The sequence below is a fragment of the Nannospalax galili genome, unplaced genomic scaffold, assembly GCF_000622305.1.
Source record: "Nannospalax galili isolate Female #2095 unplaced genomic scaffold, S.galili_v1.0 scaffold879, whole genome shotgun sequence".
Classification (NCBI taxonomy): domain Eukaryota; kingdom Metazoa; phylum Chordata; class Mammalia; order Rodentia; family Spalacidae; genus Nannospalax; species Nannospalax galili.
In genome coordinates this window covers 874832-885149 of record NW_008346261.1, presented here as the reverse complement: position 1 = coordinate 885149, position 10318 = coordinate 874832, and the positions used below count along the sequence as shown (strand labels likewise).

General features: G+C 55.9%; 1 protein-coding gene across 1 annotated transcript; it reads right to left on the bottom strand.

Annotated features, from left to right (window-relative positions):
• Positions 1-879: 879 nt before the first annotated feature.
• On the bottom strand, positions 880-10296 carry Tbx2 (T-box transcription factor 2). Its single transcript, XM_008842650.1, has 7 exons — positions 9419-10296; positions 8052-8319; positions 6961-7107; positions 5727-5803; positions 5467-5630; positions 4328-4962; positions 880-2275 (listed from the first exon to the last, which is right to left on the bottom strand). Exons 1-7 carry the CDS (start codon positions 9811-9813, stop codon positions 1823-1825), a joined length of 2139 nt encoding a protein of 712 aa, XP_008840872.1. The 5' UTR covers positions 9814-10296; the 3' UTR covers positions 880-1822.
• Positions 10297-10318: the final 22 nt, after the last annotated feature.

The window sequence follows — 10318 nt, the reverse complement described above, 5'->3', positions numbered from 1 at the left end:
TGGGAAGGAGGTGGGGGGCAGGTTGAAGGAGTGACTGCTTGTCGGCCAGTGCCACTGCTAAGAATTAAGGTTGAAGACACCTTCGAGCTGGGTGAAGATGAGAAGGAAAGATTGCCACCCTGCGGAACAGATGGGGAGGGGCCAGGAGCCAGTTGTTCTTGACAGCCTGGGTCCTGGGGAAGGGCCAGCCCAATGCATGACACAGTAGGACCTCAGAATCCCTAGCCAGCTGAGGCAGGAAAGGGAATAGTTTATTGACCCATACTCCTCGCACCCCAGGAGAGATTTAGAGACGTTCCAGGGAGGCACTTTTAGGCCAGACTTTGCCACTCTATTCAACAGCCCAAACATTCCAGAAGGCAGAGGTGGGAAAGAATTCTGGAGTTCGCGGTACTGCCGCTACATATATGACTCCCTCCTCGAAGGGAGAGAGCAAACCCAGGAGCACTCATTTCCCCAGCCCATGTACCCAGAAACGTTGAAAGGGGGTGCGTTGGTTCTCTAGTGCTCTAGAAAGGGAGTCCAGAGTCCAGGCCACTCAGCTGAGCTTTGTCTGGCTCCAGCCACCAGGTAGGTACCAGGCATCGGAGGCAGTAACGGCCGGCAGCCAGTGGCCAGCAGAGGGAGCCCCGCCCCGGCCCGAGTCGCGGCCGGAGATGGGGGACTCTCCCCGCCGCGCGGCGCCTCCTGGCCCAGCCCGCGCCCTGCGCCCTGCGCCGGCGCCTGGGGCCCGGGTCGGTGTGCACGCGGCCCAGCCGAGCAGCCGCAGCCTGGGAGGTACAGTTGAGGGCCAGATAGGGGCGGCCAGCCTTGGTCCCCGCCTTAGACCCTCCTGCGCCCCAGCCCCGCGCGGCCCACAGAGCGCACAGCGCCATTTACTTCGCATTGTAGCGTTTTATTGTTTTCTCGAGTTTTTGTCTTTTCGTTCTCTCTCTGGAGCAAAAAGTGGAAACCTGAGGTGGGGCCCGCGGGCCAGGCGGGCAAAGCCGGGGCGCAGGGGCTGAGGGGCCCGTAGGGTGGGGCCTTCCCCGGGTTCGGTGCCTTCTCTGCATCCAGGGACCCCGGGCCCTGTACAATATAGATGCTCATGTAAAATGAAAAAAAAATTAAGTGCTATGAGTTAATCTCTAAATATAGGTACACAGCAATGTACACCTTTGAATAAATTAATACGAATTTGCATATTCTGGGAAACTTAAAGCTTATTTACACAAATTACCATTTATTTCATAAATATCTTTACCCCCTGGGGACTCAAGGCAGAAATGCCACTTCCTCCTCCGCTGACCCAGGAGTAGGAGGGAATGCCTGTCTCTTGGGGGCTGGAGGAGGGAGGACTAAAAGGACAGGACCCCTCCTAGCTCCAGTCTACACTGACTTGAGTCTTCACTGGCTCCAGCATCCTCCACCTCAGTTTCTCACGCCGTCCAGACCCGAGGCCTGGGGTCGTAGAATGTTCTCCGAAGCAACCACCCCTAGCCTATGTACCTTCTGGTTTCCAAACGGACCGCTGGGCCCGGGTGGAAGCCTCCCCCACAGCGGTGGAAGAAAGAGGTGCCCCAAAGTTGGCTATGGAGCAGATCTGGATCGAATCCAGTGGCCCCAGAGCGACTGTGTTCCCGTAGACTGATTCCCTGTTGAGACCCAGGGAAGCGTCCCAGACACCGGCCTGCCACACGAGGCTCTATTCTGACTGCTGAAGCACGCTTTTGCTTCTTTATTTAAATAAATACCCATTCTGTGCTGTACACGTCCCAAGCAGCAGAGGCAGGCAGCCGGGGGGGGGGGTCCTGCGTGGTAGCGCAGCAGCCAGACAGCCCCCTCACTTGGGCGACTCCTGGCCGGGGGAGAGGGCTCGCTGGCTCTCCAGCCCACTCACCAGTCTCTGGATGCTCTGCAGTTCACTGGCTGCCTCTTTGGCTGAGCCGCTGGGTGACAGGGCCCCGCGGGATGGACCCCCCACTTTTCGGAGAGCCAGCTCGGGCAGTGGACTGGGCTCTCGGCTATTTCCGCCTGCAGCCTTAGAGCCCTCCGCTGCCAGCCCGGTGGTAAGGAGGCTAGTGCTAGGTGGGATGGTGACTGGGATCTGGTAGGGGCTGAAGCGCAGGCGGGGCCGGGCACTGCCCAGGAATGGGCTCCGGGATAGGGAGCCAGCGGCAGCGGCAGCAGCGGCTGCAGCACTGGTGGCGGGCAGAGCGGAGGCGGCGGCGGCAGCGGCTGCCATGTAGGTGTAGGGGTAGGGGAAGAGGCCTCCGAAAGTGGGCATTGGGATTCCCTGGAAGAAACAGAAGACACAGGTTAGACATCTTACCTGAGGGGTCTCTGAGGTGAATGCTACAAATTGATCATCCTTGCCCTATTCTTTTAGGCTATAAAGACAGAAGTCAGGTAACTATAACTACTAGCATCACATGTGGACATGAGCCAGCACGCCATGACCAAATCCAGTTAGCATGTCGATCATGCCGGGTGTGATGCAAAGGCCTGCAGTCATCATGTGCTGGGCTGGTTAGAGGTAAGAGGAAGAGCTCCGGGTGGCTGAGCTAACACTGGCAAAGGGCTAGAGGAAGGAGGGAGGGCAGGCATGGGGCCAGGTGGCCAGGAGGCAGCTGGGGCTGTCCTGTGAGGTTCTGCATATTTAGAACATTGTTTCCCTCCATGCCTTCTGTCTGCAGGCTCCAGGTTGTTGCAGGAACACAGGCTTGGGGAGCAAGGTGGTAAAGTTCTGTCTGCTCACCTGCCAGGGGTCTCCTGCCTCTGCCAGGATCAGGGCACAAGTGCCAACCAGTTCATAAACTGACCTGGATGTTTGACAAAGAACTGGCAGCTCCTCTGTGGCAGCTGAGGAAGGAATGCAAAATCTTTGCCTGTGGATAGCAGAGCAGCCAGGAAACCCTGGACACAGGGTGCAGAGCTCATGAGGCCCCGATGTGAGATTGTCTGACCTTTGAGATAATGGCTCACTCCTCAGAGTATGTGCCTTGGAGAGGTGGCCAGCGGACTAACAGTGCTAGACTCCCAGAGAGCCAGGTCCTGAGTCAAGCAGGGAGAAACCAAGAAAGTAGTTTAGCCAGGCAGGGTCTGGGGGCAAGCCCTACTGAACACTAGGATCTGGCATCTCAGGTTGGGAGGAGGGGAGGAAGCTTCACAGTTCCTATAATTTGGCTTTACTGGACCCACAGCTAGGACCTGCGGCAAAGGCTTGGGAATTTACCCATCAGCAGCTATACCAACTGATTTATTCTGAGTTCTGGGTAGTCTCACCCTGGCCTTACACCTGCTGACCAGGCTGTATCTAGAAGCCTTGGCTTTCCCGGTAAGCTCTTTAATACCCATGATCATCACCAGAGTTTGTCTGGGGAGGAGGTATTCACATGCATAGACAGTCAAGGGTACGGATTAACACTCCAGTATAGAACCCCTGTGATGCTGGTACCTCAAACTCTCCACACTGATGTTGAGTTCAGGTCAAAACTCATTTCAGAACCCCCCTGACTATTTGCATCTTTCTCAGACCTGAACTCCTATTTTCCTTTCCTGGAGATAAGATCTCAAGAGTTCAATTTGCCAGAAACCTCAGAGGGAAGAAGCTGAGTGAAGACATTCCAAATCTTTCCGCTGGGAATATTCCACCCAAGTTACCAAAGAGGCCGCTCTGAGCATCTGATCTCCTTACTGTGCCGCTGGCCACATTTTCCTAAACTCTCCTCTGGGAATTCAAATTTTCAGCAGGGGCCTGAGGGGGAGTTGTGATTGAAACCCCCTTTCCTGGGATGTGGTTGAGAGACTTAAGTGAGTCAGGGTAGGGCAAAGACCATTTCTATCACTTGTCAGGGCCTGGGACTTCCTAGAGGACCCCAGCAGGGCCAGGCATATCTGGAAGGTGAGTCATTTTGGTGGCCAATAGTCCAGAAAATAACACAAAATGTTCTCCTTCGTCTAGCCACTCTAATCTTTCAGGACTGATGGTGAAGCAAAGGTCTTCTTTCTCAAGAAAAGTTTCCTGGAACTAGAAAAGTGTACTAAATAAAACCCAGCAGCAACCCTCGCTGGTCCCACAGTCAGAATTGTTTTGACGGGTGCTTTCTCTCAGTTGTCACTAGGGTTGTGAGAGAGGGTCAGAGACTTGACTAAGGTCACACAGAAGCACTACCCTGCTCAGATCATAGACCTTCAGTTTTATTCTCCCAGGACCTAGGTGGCTCTCCCCAAAACGCAGTTCTGGTCCTGTGGAGGATCCAGCGCCTATGACATCTCTCGAGCCCTCCGCCTCCAGCAAGCATGCTGTGCCTCCTTCCTTTGGCTGCCGGCAGATCACCGACCTTACCTGAGATGCCAGCATGTGCTGGGAGAGGTGGAACGGGAAGGGCGCCGCGGTGCTAGCTCCACTGGCCGCGGGACCCAGCCCGCCTGCGTCCAGGCCTGCGGCGGTTCCCGGACCGGCGCCTCCGCTGTTGCCGCCGCCGCCTGCCACCGAGGCCAGCAGGTGACCCATGCCCATGGCGGAGAAGGCTCCAGGGCCCATGGCGAACTGTCCTGGGTGCAGGAAGAGCGGCTGGCCGGCTCCCAGTGGCCCAAAGAACTGCTGCCCGTGCAGATGGCTGGAGAAGGCCAGGCCCGGCAGGTGTCCGGCGCCCAGGGGGGACGCGCTGTCCGACTGCACCACCAGCGACGCCAGGCTGGGCTCCTTGCCCTCGCCCGCCTCCTTGCGCCCGTCCTCCTTCCTCCGGGTCTCGGAGCGCTCCTTCTCCAGGCTCCGCAGGCCAAACGGGCCTTCTGCGCCGCTCTCTATCGGTTCCTTGCCCCTCTCCGGACTGCGCCGCTCCCGGGCGCGCTCAGGTTCGGTCAGGCGAGCCGGGCTGCTGTCCCGAGCCGGGCTTCTGCCCATCGGTGCGGCGGCGCGCTCGTCGTTTAGCCGCTCTGGCTCAGGGTCGCTGTCGATGGTGCAAGGCTTCTCCTCCGCTGCGGGGACACGCGGGGGTTACAGGGGCTCCCGCGGAGACAAAGGATCGCCGCGCCCTCTCCCCCGGGGTCTGGGCCCAGACACCGACACTTAGAAAGATCTGCTCTTAGGAGGGTCAAGTTGGAAGAACCTCTAGGGGTAGCTGCAGGTCACAGAAATCCAAGACCCCATTCTTACAATTTAAAAAAAAAAAAAAAAAAAAAAAAAAAAAAAAAAAAAAAAAAAACCAAGTACTGCAGGAGAAGCCTTATTTCCAGGCACACAGCCCACAAGTTCAGCTCCAAATCCTGCCGGATGTCCTGGCAGCCAGAGACTGTCCTCAAACGGGAGTCCCAGGTTGGAAGCCCTATCGCAGTGACATCCCTGAATCCTCTCTCCAGGCCTTTAAGATTAGCCGACCACTCACCAAAAAACAAACCAAAACAAAACAAAAAAACCCAACTGGGCACCAGAAGGGGTCACTTCTCTGATTCCCCTTCCCAAACCTAACACTGCAGGCTCACCTCGAGTCCGGTTCAAGCGCAGGGGACTGGGCGCTGCGCTAGGGGAGGACGGTGGTTCCCGCGCAGGCGGAGGGTCACAGGATGAGGCATCCGACTCAGCACCGTCGCGCTCGGGCTTGCAGTGCTCCTCATACAAGCGCAGAGTCGGAAGCGACAGCTGCTTCCTGGGGGTGAGCAGAGGGAGCGATAGGCCGCCATTGCAGCCCTCCTGCATCCTGCAGGCCTGGGTACCCGGCGAAGGCCACTAGCTCATCCCTTACCTTTTCTCCCGACGACCGTTCCCGGTGTCCCGGAAGCCCTTGGCAAACGGGTTGTTGTCTATCTTCAGCTGTGTAATCTGCGGGAAGCAGGAGATGGCTCTAGGTCAGGACCTGGCTCTTCCAGTCTGGCTAGGGGCGACCTCAGAGTAGAGAACCTGGGGACTTGTGCCTACCCTCCTGGGTTGGGTGACTGGAGGTGAGGACCGCAGGTGGACATTGAAGAAAGCGACTGGGTCTATGCATCTCCAAAAGCCTTATTCAAGAAATAATCCCTCAACACGCACACACAAGCCCAAAGCTGTGCTGCAAAGCCAAATAGGCCTAAGCAAGTTGGCTCCGGTAGTCTCACAGGTTAAACTACTCCGCACAGACACACACACAGTCCCGCACACCCAAGTTCACACGTCCAAAGACAAAAAAGAAAAAAAGAAGAAAGAAAGAAAGAAAGAAAAGAAAGAAAGGACTCCCAGTCCCAGAATGCCAAGTTTACAAAAGAAAAAGGAAAAAAAAAAAAAGAGAGAAGAAAAGGGGGTTGGGGTGGAACAAGAGTCAAACGAATTCACCTATATCCAAGGGAGCTCATGTGCTGTGCATAGTCCCCTGGTTTACAAAGACACAACCATGGGCATTGGGACACCATCATTTAATCCACAGGGATACTTTCAAGGGCACCAACCTAGTTGGAGCAGAAAAGCATTGTAGCAAGTAGAAAAAAAAAAAAAAACCTTTAACCTGAAGGGGAATTCTCTCAGCCTCCCCCCAAGAGATCTGGAGCCTGGGCAGACCCGACAAGTAGCTATAGGTGATCTCCAGACTGTGCCACCTGCCTTAGTCTTTGGCTCTTTTGAAGAGTAAAAATTGGACCCTGGGTTCCTACATCTCTAGAGCTTGGGCAGATTGCCGCGGGCACCCTCTTTTCATTTAGATTCCCATTCCTGAGCCAAGAAATGAACGAATAAAATGTAAAAATGTCATCAGGAGCCTGAGTTCGTACTAATTGCTAAGTAAACATCTCTACCCCAAGGATCACCCAGCTGTTTGAGGGTAGGCTGTGTGTTTGTCCTGGGTTCAAGAGAGAGCTTGAGGGATTTCTGCGGGTTCTGTACTTGTAGATACAAGTAGGTGGTGAGCTTTCTGAGCCCTGCACAAGCTGCAAGAAGGTGGGTTTGAGCAGAGCCCTGTACATGTAGGGGGATGTGGGTAAAGACTCAGAGTCCACTTCTGCCTTGCTCACCTTGTCGTTCTGGTAGGCAGTGACAGCAATGAAGTCAGTCTCTGGGAAGACATAGGTGCGGAAGGTGCTGTACGGGAGCTTCAGGATGTCGTTGGCTCGAACGATGTGAAAGCGTGGCTGGTACTTGTGCATGGAGTTCAGGATGGTCTGCGAGGAGTGTGAGGGTCAGCCAGCTGTCCCCTGCCCTTGTTACAAGGTTTTCTACTCTCTAGGGACCTGAAATCTTTCATCTTTCATCTCTCCTTCCCTCATCCTTTTCTTTAACCCATATTACCTTTTTCTATTTTTCTCATTCTTCTTTTCACAACTATTCTCTCTTTCTCCATTACATGCCCTTCCAAGTTAGAAACAGAAATAAAACAGAAACAAACAAACAAATAAAGCCCAACTTCACTTTTTAACTTCTCTTTTTCCTGGAATTACTGAGCTCCAGAAATCCTATACAGAGAGAAGTGTGTATATATGTGTGTGTGTGGGTGCCTCCCAGGCTGCCTTTAGTGCAATGGGAGTCCCCTTTTCCTAGTGGATCCCTCACCATTTGCTGGGACCTTGGCTCAGGCAGAAATGGAGCCCCCTCCCCCCATTTCTCTCCTGTCTGGGTATCTGCCTTAACTGGAGGGAAAGAGCTCCTGAAGACTGAAGACCAAGGGTGGCTGGTTTAATTTTCAAATCTCCTAGCCTTGGGAAAAGGTTAGGGATGGGAGTGGGTTTTCTAAGTTCAGCATCTGCAGGCCCATAGCAGGGTAACCTCCCCAGGACTTGGGCTGCTTGACCCTAGTTCCTGTGGCACCTGCCTCTGTCTTGACTCTAGGAGGGGCCCTCAAAGTTCTGACCAGATCTGAGATTGAGAGCAGCCTAGAACTTCCCATAGGCAGCTGACCTGCTCTTCCTCAGACTTGTAGAACAGAGCATTAGAGACCCAGGCCCAGCTTACCTGAGCAGGATAAGCTCAGGGTAATGAATAGGCCTGGGGGGGGTACTCTAGAGGCCTGACTGGTACACCTCTCAAGGAACCTTGTAATATCCTCTATCCACCCAGCTACAGTGAGCCCACTCAGTTTCTCAACACATCCCACTCTGCCCACACTCACAAAGCCATGCTTGTCAGAAATGTTGTTGGTCAGCTTCAGCTTGTGGAAGGCCACAGGCTTGGCCATCCACTGCTCCCCAGTAGCAGGACTGTCTGGGTGGATATACATGCGTTTGGGCATCTCTGGGTCAGCTTTGCCTGCCACCATCCATCGTGAGTTGTGGAACTTATAACGGCAATCATCAGCAGCCACAATGTCCATCAGCAGGATGTATTTGGCCTTCTTGTCCAGGCCACTGACTCGAACCTTGAAGGGGGGGAACATCCGCCTCGGAGAGAGGGAAGGGGGACATGCCATTGGGACCCCAGTCTCCCAAGTCCAAGGGCCTTTCCACCCCCTTTACCTCTCCCCTATCTGTCACCCCTGCCAAAACTGTGTTTTCCTGTTAAATCCTCCACTTGCTGCACTCTAACTATTGCTGGGGAGACTTGGCCTGCAGTTGTTACTCCCAGGAAATCCCATTTCTGCTGGTCAGACTGACCCTGTCTTATAAGGCCTTGGGTGAGCTTTGTGCTCAGATCCTGGGACCTTTCTTTTCCTCCCATCTGAGATGAAGGCTGATACGCAGGAGAGAAATCTAGGCCCTTTAGAAATACACTAGTTTCTTCTGAATCTCCCTGAAAATCATTCTGAGGAAATATACACTTGGAACTGAGTTCTCAGAAATAAATTCCCAAGGAGTTTATTTTGGGAACCGATTTACAGCCTTGATGTGATCTGTGATCCTGAGCCTGGAGTTCGGGGGAACAGGGTGAACCCGAGGCCTGGATTCTCAGTGGCTGAAGTGGTGGAAGGGTTTGAGATTGTGTCATTTCACTGGCTTTAAGGCCTCAGGAGTCGGTTGGTCCTGAGCTCTAAGCTCCAGGGTCTGGACAAGATTCTAGCCAGGGCCTGGCTACCGGCTCAACAGAACCAAGGCTCCTCGCCGGAATCAAGTGGCCGGTCTGCAGCTAGCAGGACGTGGGGCTGGAGTCCCACTGTGGACTCCAGGGAGGGTGCGGAGAATCCAGAAAACGCTCCTTCTCCCTGGATCAGAGACCCACCCGGCGACACAAAAGCGAGACCGCCAGGGCGGAGGAGACTCGCCAGGGCCGAGCTACAGGGCCTTCTCGGCTTTGAGACTCCGAACTGTTGGGGCTATTCTTTAGGAGCATGTTTTCGTTTTATTTCATTCGAGGGATGTTTGCTTTTTTTTTTTTTTTTTTCTTTTCTTTTAAATTCGCTCCGGTGCCAAACGAAAAAAGTCAACTTGCTTGTGTTCAGAGAGGAGCGTGGCGCCAGGGCCGGAACGGGAGCCGAGAGCACCGGCTGGGTGCTGCTGGGGTGCTGTCCGGTCCCCCAGCCCGCCCGCCCGCCGGCCGCCCTACCTCCCGGACTTGGTGATGACCATCTCGGTGCCCAGCTTGTGGAACTGGTCCCACAGTTCCTTGGCCTCCAGCGTCACTTTGGGGTCGTCCTCCACCTCGTCCTCGGGTTCCAGGCTCTTAAGCGAGCGCAGATGCGCAGCGGGCGGGTGCGGGCCAAGTGCCGAGACGTGCAGCCCCGCCTCGGCCGCTGCAGCTGCTGCGGCGGCCGCGGCCGCGGCCCCCGCCAGGCCCGGGTCGGGCAAAGGCTTGGCCAGCGCGCCGGGCGGCAGCGCTAGCGCGGGGAAGAAGGAGGGCTGCGCTGCCGCCAGGAAGGCGGACATCGGGAAGTCAGCGGGCCGTGGCGCGTGGAACGGGTGGTAAGCCATGGCGCTGGCTGCCAGCGCCGGCTCTCTCATCGGGACATCCGGCCCAGGCACCCGGGGGCCGGGGCCGGGGGCGCGCGGCTCGGACCCCCGGCCCGGGCGGCGGCGCGCGCGGAGGACGGACGGTCCAGGCGGCAGGCGCGGCAGCGGCTCCTCGCGGCTCCGGGTCCCGCGCACCTCTTTGGGCGCGGGGCTCTGGGCGCGGGGGCGGAGGGGGCTCTGCGCTGGGCTGGGCTGGGCTGGGCTGGGCTGGCCGGCTCCGGCGCCGGGGACCACGCGCGACTGGTTAGATCTTGTCCTGATCTCTGGAAAACTGTGACTATCTCACATGTCCTGCCCTGCTCGGATCCCCTGCGCTAACGAGCCAGGCCCCCCTTGATTGCTGATTTTACGCTTTTTGGACCAATTGTGGGTCTCCGGGGGCGGGGTTTTGACAGCTCAGGCCAAGCTCTGGCCGGGAGGCGGGGGGCCGGGGAGAAGGTGTCGGAAGCCTCAGCAGTAAGAAAACATGTCAACAGAATAAAATATTAACCAATGA